At 39.3% G+C, this 22,439-nt stretch overlaps 1 protein-coding gene across 1 annotated transcript in view; it reads right to left on the bottom strand.

Moving 5' to 3' along the window:
- ptprk (protein tyrosine phosphatase receptor type K) overlaps positions 1 to 22,439 on the bottom strand; it is a 112,105-nt gene that overhangs the window by 37,616 nt on the left and 52,050 nt on the right. The window contains exons 3-10 of the mRNA XM_062436674.1: positions 20,388 to 20,548; positions 19,194 to 19,245; positions 19,049 to 19,107; positions 14,835 to 14,916; positions 13,150 to 13,265; positions 11,870 to 12,044; positions 4,304 to 4,416; positions 3,148 to 3,328 (exon numbers count right to left, since the gene is read on the bottom strand). Coding sequence (XP_062292658.1) covers positions 3,148 to 3,328; positions 4,304 to 4,416; positions 11,870 to 12,044; positions 13,150 to 13,265; positions 14,835 to 14,916; positions 19,049 to 19,107; positions 19,194 to 19,245; positions 20,388 to 20,548 — 939 coding nt within the window. The remainder of the gene's footprint in view (positions 1 to 3,147; positions 3,329 to 4,303; positions 4,417 to 11,869; positions 12,045 to 13,149; positions 13,266 to 14,834; positions 14,917 to 19,048; positions 19,108 to 19,193; positions 19,246 to 20,387; positions 20,549 to 22,439) is intronic.

Below are 22,439 nucleotides of genomic sequence, written 5' to 3' on the forward strand. Positions count from 1 at the left end.
AATGTCAGTACTGTAGTCACAGCTTTTTTTCCTGTGTAGTGCTATTATCTGACATGTATTAGAGTAACTTTTACAGTTTCAATTTGATTTACTCAATAATATCTCTCTAAACTGTCCTTTCACTGTCCACTGCCAAAATCCAGATAGCAAGTGAGTTGATAAAAATGTTGCAACGAATGTTAATAACTATTTCAGTAATCAATACATTGCCTGAGTTGTAGGGTATCGGTACTCAATACCTTTAAGGTATCAACCGCAATAACTGAGTATCAAATAGTATTGATAGTATAGTTTGATCCTTTTTGTACCCAGATTGAGAAAAAAATGATTATTTGTATGGTTTTGCTCATAGCCAATCACATCAAGCGTTCTCCAATGTAATGCAATGTGGGATTAGCAACCCATACAGTCTGTGGTGGTGACGTCAAGCGTGGTGTATTTGACAGAGGTGGTAGTTCAGTTTGCTGAGATGCCACAAAAATAAATATTTTATTAATTTGAACACTTTGAGAATGTAAAAATCATTTGAATATGGTGGAATTTTACACAACTGATTGCTTCTATTCACATGATGGGTATCGAATTAAGAAGAAGAAAAAAGGTACGAAGTTGTTTTTAAAGAAAAGGCTAAGCTAAAAATACCGAACATTCTCTAGTCACAGCTTCTTAGATAATATGATTTCCTGCTTTCCTCTGTTTTGTGTCATTCATCTTTGGGTTTTTTAGACTGTGGGTCGAACAAAACAACACTTGAAGATGTCACCTTGCACTCAGGAAGAATATAAATGCAATCCTAATACATTTATCTGGGTGTCCACTGCAGTAAAGTGTATGAGAGGCAGTGAAGACTTTTTTTTAACACACTACAGGCTGCCCTACCCTGTGATTAGTCAAGGTTATTGGCCTGTACGTGGCCGAACAGGAAGAGTTGCAGACACGACTCAGAGGTGAATCTTTATTTCAATTTAAAGTTGATGTTATCCTAAAACAACACTAGAAATGAACAATCAAAGAGAAAGAAAATGAAGATCAAGTGAAGCAAGGGCAGCAGTATTCTTTAAAATAAAGATGTAAAAAATAAATGGGATTCTTGAGGATAAGTGTATTCATACACTGCAGTGTTCATATATTTGATTCTTTTGGGGGGATTGATGACCCCCATCTTCACCGTGCTCTCCCAGCTTCTGAGAACAAACCTACACCCTCTTTTTAGCATTTTCTAGTCAATAGAAAAACATGATTCAACACATACAGGATAATTTGATGTAATTCTCTAAATTCATACAGCTATTTCCTGTTATGGTCTGCTATCAACACAATATGTGGATTATAATGAGTTAACGTCTTCCACAAATGTGTTTCCTGCCTGAGTGAGGAGAAGAAGATTAATTTCCTCTTCCTGTTAAACAGGAAACAGTTCAATACATGAGTTGACTGAACAAGTCCATGACTCCCTCTGTCAATAAACACACACAGGCACAAGCACACACAGACACACACACAAACTCATTCACACACACACACACAGGTTGGCAGACATCAGCCAGGGCCCGTGGTTATGAGTTTTCATCTCTCTTTCATTTTCATTCTCCAGTTTCATCATTCCCGCGCGTCTCTCCCCACTTCTATTCTCTCCTCTCTTTCTTTTCCAGCCTTATTGTTTTTCATCATCTCTCCATCGCTCCCTTATTCTGTTTCTCATTCAGGCTCATTGCTTTTCCTTCTGTCTCTCTCACTCCCATATCAACCCTCTCTCGCTCTTTCTCTGTCCCTCAGGCTAGCTGTGTTTATATTTCAGTCGTTTATTTCTACAAATGTCAGACAGTGTTTCTGCCCTCCGTCTATTGAAGAAGAAGAAGAAGAAGAAGAAGAAGGAGAAAAAGAAGAAAAAGAAGCAGACGGAGATGAAGAAGGAGAAGAAGAAGAAGGAGGAGAGGGAGAAGGAGAAGGAGAAGGAGAAGGAGAAGGAGAAGGAGAAGGAGAAGGAGAAGAAGAAGACTTTATTGATCCCCATGGGGAAACTGATCCTCTGCATCTGACCCATCCTACACACTCACACTAGTCGTAGTGGGCAGTCGCAGTGCAGCGCCTGAGGACCAACTCCTCTTCTTTTTTACCAGTGCCTTGATCAGGAGTACTGACAGGAGTATTAACCCTAACATACATGTCTTTGATGGTGGGAGGAACTTGAACACCCGGCGGAAATCCACACAAACATGGGGAGAACATGCAAACTCCACACAGAAATGATCTGGTTAGAACTCAGGAAATCCATGCTGTGAGGCAACTGTGATAACCACTGAGCTACTGTGCTACCATTGATCCAGTGAGAGAAAGAGGGAGAGAGAGAGAGACAGAGAGAGAGAGAGAGAGAGAGAGAGAGAGAGAGAGAGAGAGAGAGAGAGAGAGACAGAGAGAGAGAGAGAGAGAGAGAGAGAGAGAGAGAGAGAGAGAGAGAGAGAGAGAGAGAGAGAGTGAGAGTGAGAGTGACAGGAGGCAGAAAAGGGGGGAAGGCAGTGACAAGGAACAGAGCAGAAAGAGAGATAAAGAGGGAGGAATAGGACATATGAAAGAAAAGAGGAGAAGTCGACAAAAGAGCAGGAATGAAGTGAGAGAAGGAAGAAAATTGCAGGGATAAAGAGTGAGAACGTTGTAGAGAGCCTCCAGTATTTTAATCACTCTTTCTCTCAGATCACTGAGCAACCATGGACTGACTCAGGCTCTCCCCTCCTTTCTCCTCTAATTCTATCCCTCGCTGTACCTCTTCTTTCTCTATGTGCTTGCTCATAGTACAAAAAAATCACTCCACCAACTAAAATATAGATACCAGGACAAAAAGAACAACACAGTAGATGGACAAATCGATAGATAATCAGACAGAAAAAGCTGTGTGCAGAAGCAAACCCAACCAAAGTCAGGTTACCTACCTTTGTTGCAGAATCAAGATTATCATCTCTTAGATATATATGTGTCTTAATTATTCACTGTTACAAAATGTATTATAGTAAACGGTGCGAGTAAAATACTGCCTATATAAAGATTAAGTCTTTGCCTTGGAAATCATAAATTATTATTAAATTATACTGATTAATTCAGCCATAACACTTCTGCATGTATGTATGTGTCTATACAGTGTAGAGGTCCTACCTGCACATTTTGTCCGGGTAATGAGTGCTGGTCCTGGTTTGCCTGTTCCTCCCTCTCCTGGTCTGGTTAGTAAGACTCTGATTTCATACTCTGTGTCTGGGTCAAGATGCCACAGCTTATAGTTGGGAGAGTTGACAGCGTGAGTCTCCGTCCAACTGCCTGATGTCATGCGGTACTCAACCTACAGGAAATAATCAAATATTACATGTTAGAGTTGTTTAAGTTATTGTTCATCACAAATCAGAATCCAGTATCAATCTATATATGAAACTACATTGTCAAATAGCATTACTCTCTTTTCTAAGGTCAGATACTTTTCATCCAGTGTGGAAAATAAAATCACTGATCTACCTTAAAACAATTTTCATTGGAAAATATCTGGTAAAACATGACATGAGGAACAATTCAGAATTTTGGGAAACATGCTTATTCACTTTCTTACCGAGCGTTAGATCAGAACATTGATGTAATTCTCATGTCTAGATATGAAGCTACATCTATCAGATTGGCTTAGCTTAGCTTATTTTTGCATAACAATTGGGAGTGGGAGGAAACAGCAATCCTGTCTCTCCAAAGTATAAAAATACTGCCTACCAGCAGCTACCAATTAGCTTGTAATTTACGTGCTGACATGAGGGTGACAGAGTGTGTCCTCTGCTTGTGTTTTTGTATTCAGAAGTTGATCTGTTGTCGCTGCCAAAATGATGGTGGTACGATTGAGTTATATTTATGTGGACTGGGGTAGGCTGTAGAACTGAATTGTCCTTCTGGGATAAATAAAGTTGTCTGAATGTAAATGTGAATGTCATACCTTGTTTGTTTAAACTGTACAAACCTTAACTTGGGACAGAGCAAAGCAAGCTGTTTCCCTATTATAGCCACTCTTTAGGCTAAGCTAAGCTAACTGCATGCTGGCTCTAGCTTCATAATTAGCATAATTTCATCTAACCCTTGGTAAGAGAGTGAATTAGTATATTTAAAAAAATGTTGAACTATTTCTTACAAATTGTTCAGTTTGCCTGCTCTCCTGTAATCAGTGGCATTTATTATGGTCATATGCACTCACTTTGATGCCCTAATTTACACTGATTTCATACAGTACTGTTACATACTAGTTCCTGCTTAGAAAGCATACAATATCTCACACAGAACATACCTCTTTCAGTATAATAGGTCCATCCCCAAATATGGAGTTAGCGTTGAGCTGAATCAGCAAGTATGTAGGGCCGACACCTAGCAGCTGGGGTGGGGCTATGGGGTGTGGAGGCTCTGTAGAGAGAAAACAATGAACAAAACCATAAAGGAAGGTTTCAAAAGTGCCTCACAGGACGGCTTTCAACACACTGAAACAAAGTCACAATAGAACAGAGCAACGTAGAGGCAAAATGAATAATGTACTGCAGTCACTGTGGTACAAAGCCCTGTTAATGTAACAGCTGAAATGTGATATGTTTGGACTTAAATATTTTAAAATAAATTACCATTACATAATGACAACCGCACTAATGGCACAAATTATTCAGGACATCCTAACATGCAGTAACCGCGCTGACCTGCAATATTTTGACAGCTGAGCAGTGTGGACATCACGCTGAACTAATTGTGTGGTCATGCAGGGTGCAATAGAGGACGCATGATTTTGAGACCAGCTGTGTTTAATTCTCAGTATCTGGTGTAGTTTTGTTTCAGGCCTTTATTCGTGTTTATACTTTCCAACTACTAATAATATAATATTGCAATTTATTTATAGAGAGCTTTTCTAGATATTCAAAGGGACTTCACATAACAACCTTTATATACAGTTGCTTTCATCTAACTGCTAGTAGCCACATTGTTTCATGCACTGATCCACTCTCCTTTGCTGTGTTTTTCTGAGGTGTAATAAACTTAATATTAATGCAAACACACCCTTTGCAGCTGCTTCACATCAAAAGCTTTCAACCTTCAAAACAAGACACTGGAAGGCTTTTATTGGGAAGCAGCTTCAAGAATTGTCAACCATGGGGACCAATATTACGTGCCCTTTTCAGACAGAATACATTTGCTGGCTTTATCTAAAGAAATGCCTTTTTGTCATTTAAAACATACTGTAAGTTATTTTACGCCTCTGATGGACAGCAGTGAGTTAAAAAAGCGATTCATATATATAATGATATATAATGATACGAAGGAAGAAGAGTGTTTTTCTGATAAAGACTGCATGAGTAATGGATTTTAAAACTTATTTTACCATTGCAACTTCCACTTATGATAATCAAATAATGACCATGAGACTAACATGCTAAGATATCACATTTACATGGTTAAATGCATGTCTCAAAGGGTTTCAATTAACAATTTCTTGCTGACTGCAATATACAGTAAATAGGTTTACATCTAGATTTGGGCTTTTTTTCCTGCACTAATTTGTGTGCATGATCAGTGGTTATGATGACAGTGTGAAGTCAATTTCACAGCAAATTTAACAATTTTATGTCTAACTGATCTGCTTTTCTTTATCTACATCTCATTTTTAATTGGTATAGATTTGGCAAGGGAAATAGTGACGGATAAGAAGCTTCCTACGCAAAAAGTATAAACATGACTGATTAAATAATGACATTTTATTTTATTTTTATTTCAGATTAATTCTTACTTGACTGCATATACTTTTCATTTCAAATTCAGCCATGTAGTACGTCCCGTGATGCTCTCATCGAATAAATACTATGTGTACGCACGTAAATGTGATGGATGTGTGATGGTTCAGGGCCAGTCAGTTAGATCAGAGCTAGCTGTCAGGCATCTATGACTGACAAGCCTAAAGCTCGCACGCACACACACAAACACACGCACACACACACAACCTTAAAACGCGCTGGATCAAAGATTCATCTACTTGACACACACACACACACACACACACACACACACACACACACACACACACACACACACACACACGCAGATCAACACATGAATTAATCACCAACAGCCTCCACACACACACACACTGATCTATCTCACATACAGTAAATCATACAGATTTTATCGCTCTCAGGCACATTCTCAAACACATCGCTAGGCAAAATTACTATCAGTATGAAGATAGAAAAAAATTGTTTTTTACAATCCAGCTTCAATCATGTCATATCAAAGTAAGTATTATCTCATTTCTGTGTGGGTTTGTTACTGTGTATGTTATTTCATTAATAGTTATATTTTGATTGCTATCAACTCTTTTTCTCTTTGTGTGCAACTAAAGTGTTTGTAGCTGCATTTCTGTGTGTGTGTGTGTGTGTGTGTGTGTGTGTATGTGTATGTGTGTGGTGACTGTGGCTGTCAGAGAGGTGCAGGCTGGGAAGTGTCTTTTTAGCAACAGATGAAACACTGTAGTTTGACAGCACGTGAGCGTGTGCAAACGCAGACACACAAACACACACACGCAGACAGGGATGAATCCAGATAATGAATGTTGAAGTGACTTCAGAAAACCAACAACGTCAACAACATGTCAGCTCGCAACGCCATCAAATAAACAAAGTAAACAATGTGATGATTAACAAACAAAGAAAGAAATGAAGCAAAAACTCAAAGATAAATATATGCAAACATATAAAACAGTAGTTCAGTCTGCGTGCAGCTTGTGTATTAACTTGAATACATATTTGTGTGTTACTTAAAAACCTATTGAATATCTAAAAGATAAATAATAGAGAGAAAAATGAAACGCTAAGAAATGTAAGTGGGTCATTATGTGACTCCAGAGAAAACTGAGCTGGAGCGAGTTCACACTTTTGATTTTCTTTTTCTTTTTTTTGTTTTGTTTTGTTCCATCACTTGTCATTTGTACAGTTGACCTAAAAAAATATAACAAATCATCAATGGTGTTGTTTTGCGATGGGTTTGTTGTCACCATCTGTTTTATTATTAATCATGTGTGGACCCTCTTATCATTTTTCATTTTTTGGGTCAAATGTAAATGATAGTAAGAAAACAAATAAACAGTGGAAAAATGTCAAATTTGTGTGTCAATTCTGACCAAATGCTGTCTGTGTGATTAATTGTTTTTTAATGTCATTCACTTTCTTACATGATATAATTAATGAAGAACTCCTGATGCACTGGTGGAGGGTTTGGTAGTTTCTCTTGTTTAAAGATTGATGATATAGTAAATAAACATCAACAATGACGAAAATAAAGGCTGAAAGAAAGGCAGCAAGACAGAAAAAAAGACAAAGAAAAACAAAGAAAGGAAGAAAGAAAGAAAGAAAGAAAGGAGGACAGACAGATATTTGGTTGGTGACTGGTGCCCACCAGGCATGTTCTTCTTGTTGTCCATCGTCAGCAACCTTGTCAATAAAGTTTAGCTTTCGCAAACCACTGCTGACATCACTACGGAACTCACTGGAGGACATCTGACCTCCAGAACAAGAGAGCGAGTGTGTGTATGAGTCTGTGTGTGTGCACGTGTGTGTTTCTCGTATCGACAGCCAACAGTGTTAGTAGGTTTTCTATAGTTCCATAATGCCTGAAGCTCCACCTGTCACTATTACTTAGAGTGAGGGTGTGTGGGTGTTTTATGTTAAAGGGGAGAAAAGGACATTTTGTTAGTTGACCATTACAGATTTAAAACTGTTGTATGAATTCAAGTCAGTTGCATCCTCATGACTCCGATACGTGTGTGTTTGTATGCATGTATGTGTGTGACAGTAATATTGCAGGAGCTTTTTAGGCCATGGGTTGTGTGTAATGCAAGCTGGCATGGCGATGTCTGTGCCTGTATGTGTGTTTGCGTGTGCGTGTGTGTCTGTGTGTGTGTGTTTGTGTGTGTGTTACGAGCTGGCATGATGATGCACTCTGTCACCGTAGGAACCAGGGGGCAAGGCTTTATTAGAGCTAAGCTCTGACTAAACCACTAGTGACAAACACACATACACATACTCAAACACAGTCAGACTCTTCCATACCTATTCATCTCTCTTTGAGTTATATACTGTATTATACAGTATCATGTTGTCTACAGTAAAACATGAATGCAAACCTCAGTATTGTTTTAACAGAGAGAAATGTCTCTACAGCATTGAATATTGAAAACTGAGGAGTACCAAAAGTTGGTCAGATTCATAATATACTTCACTTTTCTTTGTTCAGATAGTTCCTTACAAGAGTTTTCCAACTTTACACTGTTTTATTTAGTCTTGTGCCCTGTTGTACTTGTACGGTTGCTTGTGTTAAGACAACATTAAATATTTGGGTATTGTAGTGGGAAATGTATTGGAAACATTTGAACTATAATTAGCAAGCCTGAAACAATTAGTCTCTTTATTACAACAATAATTATGACAACTTTGATTATTGTTTAATTGCTAGTTATTCATCAAGTGAAAACAACCATGCAGCTTGTTCCAGCTTCTCCAAAGTGAGGATATGATTTTCTGCTCTATATCATTGAAATCGATAACTATGGCAGAAACAAAGCTAATTAGTTGACTATTTTCACAGCCCATTAATCGTTCAAGGCATTTTTACCTGAAAATGCATAAAATGAACTTCCTGTCTCACATGTAAATATACTGTTTGCTGGCTTTCTTAGTTTATCATATTAACGGAATATCTTTGGCTTTTGGACTGTTTGGACAAAATAAGACATCACATTGTGCTCTACAATAGTTCAGATGGACATTTTTCACAATTTGTCTGTAATTTACAGACAAAAGGTTTAACTTAGAAAATTAGGATTAACCAATGATGAAAATAAGTGTGGTTTCAGCCTTATTTAATATATTTAGACTGTTGGTTTGACAAAGCAAGCAATTTAAAGACCTTGTGTTAAATTAAATGAATAATTGACAAAAGATTGTAAACATAATCAACAGATTATGTGGTAAGGTAAATATTTGCCCATTTTCAGATTTCTACTTGTGCAGGAGAAAAAATGTCTGCTAGAATGATGTGGGAATCCCACGTCACACCTCTCATGGTCCCATGATGCACCTATGTCTCTATAAAATGTGCTTCTTTCTGATCTTGACAGCCCCAGCACACACAGAGGCAGCAGATAATGGCATATCTCTGTCATCTACATGTTATAAATATCAATAGACTGGGCCCGTGTGTACCTGCTTTGAGGCAATCTCGCGTCACCCAGGACCACTTTTCAGGCTTTGAAAATAAAACCTGGGTTACTATCCGACTGTCAAACATTTTTAATGTATTCAAGTCATATGTGGGTGCACTCCGCTGATTTTTTTCTTGTATTATTACTGTTTATCATATTCCTGCTAGATATTAGATTCGACCAGTAACATCCTGTCCCTTACTCTTTTTACCCTCTCAGTTTCACAAAAAGTCATTATTACAATGAAATATTCAGAGTGAAAGTATTAGTAATGCAGCTTAACTCATAGTTGTCAATGTCCTGCCGGAACCTTAAATCTCCAACAAGCTTTCTTTTCAGGAAGTGAAATAAACATATTCCCCATTTCTTTGATTTCTCCCTGGCTTGTCCCATCTGATATAGCTAATAAATAAACATGAGGCAGCTCTCCTTCCACATTCATACATGCAATCCTCATTCTTTTATTGTGATATCTTTTTAACATCCAGGCTCTGGATCAATATTCATAATCACCAAATATCCCTCAGAGCTCCGAAAGCATCTCTTCACAGATTGTGAATGTGGCTGGTTTTTCGAGCTGGTGCCTGGCTATGAAACATGTGTGTCTTACTGAACCTGAATCTATTTTCATATATGTAGATCGGTCTTATCCATGTTTAGACACATGTCTCCTGCTGTGAGGATTCCTCATCCCGCTCCTCTTTGCCTTCTTATATTCAAAAAAGATGTACATGATAAATAAACATTAGCCACTTAAGTATTCTTACTAAATCAGCGTGGTTCCTGTGGAAAAAGCCACATTTTCTTGACCAACCCTTTCCATTCTCAGTAGGAAATGTTCCCTAAACTTGGCAGTGTTAGAGTCTTGCTTAAGCCACTGAGTGACACAGAGTTGAACCCTCAAGCTGGACAGTGTAAAAGCTCCATTATCTGACCCCCACCAACTAATATCATATTCATGGTGCTTGCTCCTGCTTTGATTTCTCATTTCTTTCTCCTCTGTCATCTCTTATGCAGAATAATAAACACGACTCTGTTCCGCTTTACATATTCAGACGTATTCCTGATTCTAATATGGATATTCTTGGGATAATGAGCTGACTATTTACATTTAACTTTTCTCCAACATCTCCACATCTTTCTTTGCTTACTCTTCTATGTCTCCCGTTTCTGCGCCCCCTCCCCCTCCTTTCTGTCACTCCCATATCATTCTTTCTGAATCTTTCGCCTTTACCTTCTATCTCTCTTTCTGCCCTCCTCCTCTGTCTCTCTCTGGGAGATGAATTGAATATGTAAGCTATTGGATGTGAATGAATAAAGCATCCCGTCTCAAACACACATTGGTGACACCTTATTAACCACATGTCAGCTGCACATGACAGCCTGAGCGCACACTGTTTCCATTCACACACACACACACACAGAGCATGTGCACAAAAACACATACACACAAATACAGAGCATGTGCACACAAACCTACACACACAAACACAAGGCTGCCATCCTCACACCTACTTAGAAACACACAAACTTTCCTCATTAGTCTATATTGTGTTAGGGACTTACATTTTGGAAGTAGGAGAAAAGTGAAAAGTGTTGGCTCTAAATGCGCTTCTTTTTTATTTGGATGGGGTTTCGGCCCTCAGGCCTTCTTTAACATCATCTTGATAGATGATTACAAAACAGAAAATATTTGGAGTGTGGATCTATGAGTCCCATGATTAAATATGTGGGCAAAGGCACATGTTGTGTTAAGTATCTAAAAATAATGTTCAATTGTTTGACTTGCAGAGCTGTAAGCCTGACAGCTATGTGGACATTTGATGTGTGCTATGTGTGCGTATTGAGGCCAAAATCTAGCTGCATGGCTGGGACACGTTTTATTGCTGTCATTTCATTTGCTTTTTTTTTTCACTAATGTGAATACTCATTGAAGAGCCAGAACTGGTGTGGTAAAAGGTTGAAGCCATTGCAGTTTCCTTGAAGTGGTTATGTAGGGTATGGATGGGACTTCTCACAACTAAGAGTGTGGACATTTTTATGTTATATGTTTAGATAAGTCTACTACTGGAAGGTAGTAGTAGTCCCCACCCCCACCCTCCTCCCCGGTGTTCTGTTTATCCATGTCAGGAAGTTGGCAACCCTATGCTGAAGTGGTGTGGCAAGACATGTAGAGTTTGGAGGGTGTTGGGGGTTTATTTGAGGGTTGTTTTTTTTTGGCCAAACCAAAAAAAACAGAAACTCATGTTTGTCAAGAGCTACAGTGAAGTGGAATGTATTAAACAGCATTACTTGCAAAGCAAAGATTGGGCCTTATCCTGTAAACCTTTTTTCTTGTAACATTCAAAGTGAAATGTACTGTCTGAATGAACAAACAGTAAAGCATTGCTTGTCTTTGTATGCAAACTAAGCAGCTAAAGTTGTTATTTTAGAATACACAGTAATACACTGTTCCCTTTTCACTAGAAAGTGTCTACTGAAGCAGAAAATAATAGTCTCCAAAAAGCTAAGATATTAAATATTAAATCGGAGAAGAAATCAGGAAAGAGCATAGAAAGTAGTTCAGAGCAGACAGCGAATCAATCAAGTAACCCCAGAAAAATATTCTTAAAAAATCCTCACCTCTGACGATAAGGCCTGCAAAGTTAGACACCCCGGAGCCACGCTCTGATTGGGTGACGCAGCGGTATAGATCTTGGTCCTGATTAGTGACTTCTTTGAGGTGGAAAGAGGCGGCGAATCGTCTGTGGTTGATATTTTTCGTCTGAGCCACAGGAATATCTTCTCCATTTCTCCTCTGATGCATGAACAGACAAAACACACAGACAGATCAGTTGCTGCAGAGGCCGGTAGAGAGTCAGCTGCCTTGCTCAAGCTCACAAGACAGCAATGGACCACACACTACACACTCACACATGCACACACACACACACACACACACACACTCACACCCCCTCCTCTGCCTCACTGACAGCAGGTCTGAAGGTCATGACTACAATAGAGCCATAATGAAATCGGCAGCTACTATGTTAGCTGCTGGGATGTATGGCTTGGAGTGGCTTCTGTGCGTGTGTGTGTTTGTAGATGACACTTTATTATTAGACATACCAGTCCCGAGGGTGTAGTACAGTGTCAGATGTACGGAGTCAGATTCAGCCAAAACTGACTAACTAAATGTGCATTTCCCTGCCATAAAGTGAAAATGGCTAAATCATCCAAACTAGTAAAATGTATTGTCCTACTTAGCACCAGTGGTGTTCATCCATGCACACAGCTTTAGCTGAATTTCCCCACGTTTTGGGATTGCTGCCTTCACTACAATACAGTGGAGGTAAATGGAATTTAATTTGTGGTTTTCATAGCATTGAAGATTTAAAATATTTAAAAACAACTGTCAAATATTTAAAGGACTATTTCTTTGGCAGAGATTAGTATTGTATTTTGTAGAAGGTAACTCGCCATACAGATAGATGGGATAATACATGTAGGTGGTTTTATAATTTTATAAACTAAGTTTTAAATACAGTTAGTAATATGGTTGGGCACGCTGTTTGCACGATGTTTTTCATTACTGATTAGTCTATTGAATATTTTCTCGATTAATCGATTCATTGTTTGGTTTATAAAATGTCAGAAAATGGTGAAAAAGTCAATCAGTTTCCCAAAGTCCAAGAATATGTCCTCAAATGTCTTATTTTGTTCTTAACCCAAACATATTCAGTTTACTGTCACAGGAGACTAAAGAAACCAGAACATATTCACATCTGAGAAAATGCAATCAGACGAATTTGAACATTTTCTGAACTCAAAACGATTAATCAACCTGGTTTGTATGTGTGTGTGTGTGTGTGTGTGTGTGTGTGTGTGTGTGTGTGTGTGTGTGTGTGTGTGTGTAACCTTACCTGCAGCCAGAGTTTATTGTTCGATGTATCTCGTCCTGTGGCGATACACTGAAATGTGGCGTTCTGCCCGGCGTTCACCTCCACGTCTCCGAGACGCAGGAAATGAGGGGATTTATCTAAAAGGAAACAAATGAAGGAAATTAGACCAATATGCCACTTGTATAGAGTTTACAGCTAAATTACATGACTCTGTGCTTTACAATGTTCTTGGTTTTATTTCATTCAGCTGTTACAAGTGGAAATGGGGTGACAGAGCCAGAAGGAGTCACGGATACAAACAGATCATGTTATCATAGTGTATACGTTTCAGGACATTTTGCCACCCTGAGGAATATGTTCATTATTATTGCGATTAGATTTTAGAGGAGTCAGATGAAACCAAAGCTCAGTACTGCATTGCCACTGGGATGTAACATCAATGTCACATCCGTTATAATATGCATAGCTTCGAATTCTTAACTACCGTGCGAAGATATGAAATAAGCCCTTTTTCGACCCTGAAGATGCAGTTCGGCTATGACATTTTTATTCTGGGGAGGTGATTGCAATCATAGATAGGAGTGACTATGGTGAAGGGGAAAACACACAAATACACGAACACACCAGCTCGCGCGCATGCATTCACGCAAATGGGCGTGCACACACACACACACAAAACCTGTGTGTCCAGAAATGCAGCTGTGAGAATGAATGCTTCCACTGTGAAGACTAGGTACTAATTCCTTTTCAAATACTTGCTCCTTCCTATTAAGAATCCTGCTCCTCTGCCTTTAAAAGACTGGGCCCTCTTTTCTTTTTACATTCCATCAAATTCCTGCTCCATTTATCGACAAAATTAATGTCCAAGGAATTTCTTTCAGGGACGTATTGACGACTTGTGACATAGAAAGGTACAACGGGGACACCGGGACCTCACAGGCGGTACATGGGGAAAATACGACACAGTTTATTTTTATGACTCATAATCAATAGAATCTAATAGGAGTCAGATTGTCCTCAAAGATTGCAGCGCTGCTACCAGACAGATGACAAAAGGGAGTTGTAATTGCCTCCTTTCCAACTTGGGGACCCACCGGGAATCTGTCTGTGACTTTAGATTAACTCTCACAACTATCATATGTTGAGGCTTCTAGCAATAAGGAAACACTAAAGCAGACGAGAGAAGGCCTTGAAACATAGGAAGAGTTTAAAATGGATCGCGGCCCTCATCTCCCTCATCTCTTTCCTGTCAGTACTAGACAAGACAGCTACTGTTCACTGTGTGTGTGTGTGTGTGTGTGTGTGTGTGTGTGTGTGTGTGTGTGCGCGCGCGCATGTGGGTTAAAGAGAGAGAGAGAGAAAGAAAGTGCTGAGTGGTCAGAATCTTCTCTCTCCATGATTGCCCTAATACTGTCTCATTTCCCGCTTCACTCTCTCCTATTCCCTCTTTCTCTCCATTTCTCCTTCTCGCAATCTCTCTCTTTCTCTCTCTCCCTCTCTCCCTTTTTATTCCTCTCTTCTTCTTTTTTTCCTCTAGGACTTGTCTTTCTCCTCTCAATGCATCCCTCCTCTTCTGTGTCACCTTCCCACTTATCTACCCATTCGACTGCAACAGAAACCATCCCAGGTACAGTCTAATTAGTGGCCAAAGCTATCAGCGTCTACTCAGCGAACTAGGACTAATTGCTGGCATGCTAATGACTCACCGCATGGGTAGCTGAGCACCTGAATGTCATCTATGGCGATGAAGCCGGCTTTGCTGTCCGAAACCTCAGCTTCGAATATGACCTGAGGGAAAAAGAGAGAGATGAGATTTATTATCTGTTATTGTCCTCATTATTAAAACAGAGAGAATATTCAGTCACAATTTGCTTTGTGTTATTTATTCAAAACAAGGCTTATTAAATTAAAAGATTCATTAGGCAGAAAATGCCTGTATAAAGTCATTTCTGACCTCCCATTAGCCTGTAAATGGAACAATTCGAGCATATTTAAAATGTACGATGCACAAAATACAAAAACAGCAACAAAACAAACCCTTAACGCTGTTCCTGGGAGAAAAATGGAGTTACATAACACGCAAATGTTATGCTTGCAAAATCACAAAGCGTCTATGGCACCGTTACTAAATCATCAACCCTCTTTAGTACTGTTAACAAATCACAAACAGTGCGTGTGAAGTGAACTTTAGATATATTCTGTGTACACTGGAAACAAAAAAATAAAAGTATTGCCATTTAAATTCGCTGCCAAAGTGATGGATCCAATCTAAGTCGTCACAGGATAAATAGAAAGTCGGCGACGGCCGCCGGTGATGTGCATGAAACTAGATAAACACAAAGCTGCCATCCTGACTGCTGCTGCTGCTGCTGCTGCTGGATTTATACATTCTGGCCAACAAGCCAGAAAAGGATAAATGAGATACTTCCTGTTGGATCATAGTAATCTCCTTCGGTACACATAAAATGGCTGCCGGAGAAATGATAATAAGTAATGAAAACCACTGCAGTGAAGTAGAGAATGCAGGTTTAGAGCCCATATACTTGTTTTTGCATTCCCCTTCCATCCCTGTCATTTCATTCTTCTCTTGACTCAGTTTTCTACATCTGCTCTTATCCAGCCATATTATAGAACCAGTGAGCTGTCCGTTAGTGATGCACTGACATCTAGACACAAGTTATGACTGCTGAGATGCTCTGTCAAAGTTTGACAATTACAAAAATAACAAGAAATAACTAGTATGACTTGAAATGATACCATTATTTGATCAATCCAGATCTCATGGTTTATATACAAAGCCATTCAGAAAGCCTTATATGCAGAAAGGCTAAAAAGTGTGGAAGTCAAGACCAGGAGTTTGTGTCCCTTTACAGACCTGCAATTAATGTCTGCCTACTTGATAACTGCAACTGAGATCTGTCCTTAACCCCAATGTGTTTTAGCTGCCTAATCCTAACCTCCGCCTAGTTTATTTGCCACAGCTACAATTTTGTAAAAGGCAACATTGGCATTACATGTTAAAATAAACTCAATAACTGTCATTGAACATAATCCAGGGTTTTGCAGAGGTCTAATATCAATGTTCTTCTGGTGACAGGGTTGCTCTAAATGGTGTATTTGGGGTAGGTTGTTAAGACTGCATTCAACAGGTGCTTCCATTCGCCTCCATCTCAGTTCATCCCTTCTTCACAATTCCACTCTCTCCACTATATATTTCTTCTTTCGTCATCCCTCTTTCTAACCATAGCTCTTTCCCCAAAACTTCCCCTCTTTCTGTTTCTCACTTGCCGTCTCTGTTTTCTAACGGTGTTTACTCAGAGAGGAGCGCTGTAATGAACAGAGGGAAGGAGGTAGCTATCACACGGAGAGAGACAGGGGGAGAAAGAGAGCAAGGCGGATGAGCAGTTGTTGTCATTCATCACCTGTAAAAGGAAATCTGCCATGAACTGTTTACCCATAGCTTATCATCCCCTGCTTGTCACACTCTCCCACTCTCTGTCTCCCTCCCTTACCAATCTATCTTGTCTCTCTCTCCTATCATCTTTCACTTATAGCTCACTGCGGAGCACAGCAGAAAGACATCAGCTGACTTTTAATACCTTCATTTCTGTGTGCCTCCACAGCTGCCTGCTGATCATTGCGTATTACTGTGGACCGTGTTTTTTTTGGTGGCCGTAACGTGACCTAATGACGCATTTTCTATTTTTGAAAAGTCCACTTCTTGTCCTGATTTTAAGTTAAGTTTCAAGTCAGTTGCGACAAGTCCAAGTCAAGTCTTATGTGTTTTCTAAACAACTCTCATGTCCTGGAGGGAATGTCCATGTCACATCTCTTTATAAGCAAACTGCAAGTCATTCGCTTGCAGGTCTATGGATGCAGACTCTTATAACAACACAAATTTGAGATGATTTAAAAGTTAAAGAAAAAAACTATTTGTGCTTTATACACAGCTGAGAGAAAGTCAGGTTCAATAAATATTCATTGTTACTATTCAAACTTTTATTTCTGGAGAAAATGACAACCCTAATGTGGCTAAGCAAGGCCTGCCTGTCGCTGGCTTTTTCATTCATTTTATTGTTCTGGGACTTTACGAGCACAAAACATAAAGATTTAAAAGCTTTCTGTTATGCCTTTTTTTTGCTTTCAAGTCCCATGTAAAATCTTTTCCACAGTTGCTGTGATTAAGTCACGTCTCAGCAGTCAAATCAAGTGTGCAGCTACCTACCACGTATTTCAAAACATGGGTTTCCATAAAGCCTGGCTTCACAGCAGCATGGACACCATCACTGCTTATTTTTGCTGTTCTTTTATTGAATTTACTCATCAGGGACTTGCCTTTTGTCATTCATTTATCTACTGGTGGTCAACTGGGAGGAGATAGTATGTCAATCATGCAGGTGTCAAACACTCACTGACTGGTCTCGTCAGTGTGAGGCAGGATTACTGATAGCTTGTGTTTCCAGGTTCTCACATGAGAAAAGCAAGTCTGAAACGGTGAAGGCTGAAAACTGAAGACTAACATATCATCACTCCAGAGAAGAGTTGGGGCGATAGCGTACATCCTCTTGTCAACCAATAGCATATATCACACTGATGTATGGATAGTGAATCAAAAGTGTTTTTCCACTTCATGTTACAGTTTGAATCCTCAAAAAAGCTCAAAATTGTGCCAAACAGGTACAGCACACCATCTCATTAAAATGATGGAAAAAGAGAAACGTCAGACACGTGCTGTGATGGCTCTAAAAACACTGTTATTCAACTACATTATCATCCTGCATCCCTGCTTAAGAAGGTTGTAATAGGCTGTAACCTCAATGACCTAAAGCTTGAGGTAATTCTGTAAATGGTAGATTAGCAAAAATAGCAGTAGTGATGGAAAACAAAAACAACCTTGCAAGTACAAATCCTTAAAATCAACACTAAAATCTGAAGTTGTTTAACAGGGTGTCATGTCTGCAATAGTCAAGGAACTCACTCATCGAGACAAAGACTACTACTACATCTACTGAAATAATGCTGCGTGGGTCTGTGTGCACATCTGTTCTCGTGTAATTGTGCGCGTGCATACATTTATCTCCATGTGACTAGTCTTCCTCTGGTGAAACCGGTCTCATTACAAGTCAAGAAAGAGCTCTAACAGAGAAACATGTTCCAACATGAAAAAAATAGTTTCATAACCTCCGATCCAATAACCTGTTTCATAGCCTGAAAAACCTACATAAGCCTCTGCAAACCAGGATGATTATGTTCAATTAAAACATGTTGACACATGAGTTTCAGGCTGGCGATCTACTCCCGCAGTCACCAAGGAGGACTGGGCTCCAGATGGGCCTTTTGGAGGATGATTTCACACTTCGCCTTACAGTAATATCATGGAGTCCCCAGGCTGTGTGTGTTAACATGATCAGTGTGGTTGTGTGTGTGTATGCCTGCCGGGGCACTGAGAGACAAGCTAACCCGCCACATGCACACATCTGTCAACACCTCCAACAAATATACACATACACAGATCATGTTGACTGACTGTGATCTCTACAGTCATTAATTAACTAAGGAGACAACACACTTGTTCAGTATAATGCAATCCACTACAATACTCCTTCTGTGAATCTTACAGTGTTCAGACTGTGTCAAAGAAGTGTTAAAAACAAATATGAGACACAACAGCAGTGACCACAATGTCAGTGTCCTGCATGGTAACACATTCACCAAACTCGCCTTTCTCAGTGTCTTTCTAGCCTAATCGTCACCTCCTGAGCCTCAGTCAACACTAATAAATCAGCTGCCTGCCTCACAGCATGTGCATGTATTTGTAGCGGGTGTGTGTGGTGTTTGCGTATTCACGTGAACACACTTAGAATCATGTTAAAGGAACCATGTGCAAAAATCAGCCGTTGGTTGTTGTTTAGGGAGTTACCTGATATTCATTAGGCCAAAAGGTGGAGACGGCCAGTTCAGCTCTCAGCCAGTCTTTACCTGGAAGACAACATTAGTGTCAACAAAGCTGAAAAACAATCACATCAGTGTCAGAGGAAGTTATCACATGAGAAGTCAGTCTTTACCAGTATAGGATGTAACGTTCCATATAGGGTTAGCCAAAGGTCCCTTGTTGACCTAGAGATGACACAAAACATTAAATAACATATCAGTCAGAAAATATGTCACACAAAAATTAGGAGGCATCTGTTCTATTATACTGACATGTATTCAATTAAAAAATAATCATAATTGAATATATTTTAAGACCCTGTGAGTAATGTTTTCTTGCACATTCCTGACAACACAAAACTCAGAGGTCAGGTTGAGCTACAGCAGAGCTTCTCTGGCTGGTAGAGACTCAAAGAGTCGGGGAGATTTACAGAAATGTGGGTCTGGGTTATTACGGTGAAGGGCAGTCTTCTTACTCATAATGCTTTCCTGTTGCCCAGAGGAGCAGGGAATGGTAAAAAAGGGCAATTTTCTGTTAACATTTACTGGTAAATGTGTTTTCTAACAACTTCCACACATTGTAAGAAACCTTTAGAAGAGGAGACGGGGAAAAGAGGAGTAATAGAAACAGCTCAAGTTGAAAGGATTGAGTTTGGATTACTGCGCTGTGAAATGCAGCCTTTTGCTGCACAATTTGATACATGTCCAATAAAATAATCTTACGTTATCATCTTAACACAAACATGCTGTCATTGTGTTCAATGTGCACAACAGATGAATTTTGAAGTTCATTGTTTTATTGAAATGATTGTTGGCTGCTATATTAAGCAACCTTGGTTGTGGCAGCCTTTGTCTTGTATTTGTTGCATTACTTGTGGTGGTGTTCCACAAAACCAAGACCACAGGTCCCACAAATCCTGTTTTCTTTACAGTTTTTTAAGGAATAGCCTGTTCAGCATCTGCCATTGGGACAAAAAGAAAACTAACTCTGCCCTAGAAATTCTGTGTTGAGCAACAAAGCAAAGTAAACTTTGTGTTCTGAAATAAAACTATCCAGCTTGTTGGGTTGTCAGTCAATGACATAAACCAAACATTTACTTTGTACAGGCCAGTAAAGACTTGCAAATGGTCTTTTTTATTTTAATTATTAATGCTATGGTCTTTATATTTACAAGAAAAAGATTTATCAGTGCAAAAATAAAAGTTTCCACTTGACAGAGAGGGAGGCAAAACCATTTAAATGGAACCAGAGAAACCAAATCATCAAGAAAAAAAAGCTATCACTTTATTTCTATTTTCTTCTGCTCCAATGTATTGATTCTCAGTACCTTCACCAGGACATTGAGGGTGCCGGGGCTGGAGCCATCACGGCTGGTGAGAAGATAATTGAAGTCAATGCAGTGGGTATCGTTCTCCTTCATCACTGGCAACTGAAACCTGGCCTTCTCCCCGGCGTCATACTGAGAGACGTCCACATACATGTAAGAACCTGAACATGGAAACAGAAAAAAGGAGATTGTTACCACAGTTTAAAAAGAAGCATTGCATATTAAAAAAAAGTGTTTGTGAATCCAGGCTCATGAATCAGCTATTCTTTTGTTTGTAGCTGTGTGTGATTGTACACCACACACTGATTTAAATTCTTTGCTTGAAGAGACTAGCAGTCGCTCCCTTTGAGGATGCAGCGCGTTTACACAGTGAGTATTATGATCAGACTTGCCAAAGTGCAGGCTGTATGCCCATAGGGTTACATGTACCTACATGAGCAAACCCACTATATTTGCTACTGTGCATCATAAAAATGATCCACACTGAAGGCATGAACACCCAAGAAAGACGGCAGTTCTGTGTATTGGGAAAGTGTAGAAAGATGTGGAACTGCACTAAAGTTACTATTTTTCTTAATAGCACTTCCATATAGCATTTATTTCTTTTTAGCTTTTCTTATACATTATTTAAGACCACTTCAACAGTTTATCTCAGCTTTAAACCTTCTCTATATATCCTCTATTTTGTTTATCTATTGTCTACTGCATGATGAAACGTTGGGAGTTTGAGTCCAGCCGTCACATGAACACAAACCTACCATTATTTTTGAATAATTCAATTTGAAAACCGAGCCTGTAACGACCCGCTTTCTGTCGTTTAATTCAGTGCAAGCCCCGCTCCCCCTGCTTTCTACTGTACGTTCTTGCTTTTGTTTGGCCTTTCCATTTTCACTAAGACACTTTCAATCAGTGGGTTTCTTGTCATGAAAAACATAACAAAATAAAAAAATAAAAAGCGCATAATTCTCTCCCTTTATGTCTGTATGTTGCACTCCCTTGCGTCTCTCTCTCCTCTCATTCCTTTTGGTCTTACCATACAAGAATAAGCCCTCCAATCCCACCGCACCCCCCCACCCAGATACATAAAACACCCTGTGTTCCCACAACTCAGTCATTTGTTTCTCCTTTGTGATTATGAGGTTGTTTCTGAGCTAGCCAACAACAAATAAACACAGGAAATGGGACAAAGAAAGGAAGTAACAGTTAATTTTTCTTTATTTCTCTAGCTTCTCGTCCTCCATCCTCAACATCTTTCTTCATTATTTTATGTTGTTTGTTTTTTTTCTCTTCTTTTCCATCATACTATAAACTAAATCAAAATGACTGCAGTTTATGGCTACACAGGTTCTTTTGCCGCTCGAGTCAGATTTTCCACACGACTCGCAATACATCATCACCTGCAACTAGCCGGCAGTGTCACATGATTAGCTGCATTTATCATATCTATCCTTTGGGCTGTGTTTTCTCTGCTTTGCCTCATTTTGTTTGCGTCGTGTTCCTCCTTTCTCGGCTCATTTCGAACATCATTTAGTTTGACTTGTTATGTTAACGGGATGTGAAGAATGCACATACACTCTGTAAATGCCCGCTTTTTATTTAGTAAACCGCCTGCTACCTATAGTAGTTGAACAGGAAATGGAGCTCGAAATAATACATAATCTACGTGTGCTGACAGGACAGCCACTCTGCCCCATCCAGATGTTTTCTGGTAATCAGCTCAGGCCTAAACCAGATGTTTGTTGCGGTGAAATATGATGAAATGTGATCCTTTCAACTGTCTAATCTCCCTTTCTCTATCAAATATTGAGAGAAAGCGGCCCATCTATTCCACAAATAATTACATCGATTTTGTAGAATAGAACAGAATAGAACTAGTCAACTAATTGATTAGTTAATCGACTACTTGGAGAATCTATTAATTGTTTAAGTGATCTGTCAAACTGAAATGGTTAACATGTGCTGGTCTAAGCCTCAAAGGGGGGCTTGGAGGATTTGCTGCTTTTCCATGTTTTATTTCACTGTAAATTGAATAACTGAGTTCTGGACCGCTGG

The sequence above is a fragment of the Scomber scombrus genome, chromosome 17 (assembly GCF_963691925.1).
Source record: "Scomber scombrus chromosome 17, fScoSco1.1, whole genome shotgun sequence".
NCBI lineage: Eukaryota > Metazoa > Chordata > Actinopteri > Scombriformes > Scombridae > Scomber > Scomber scombrus.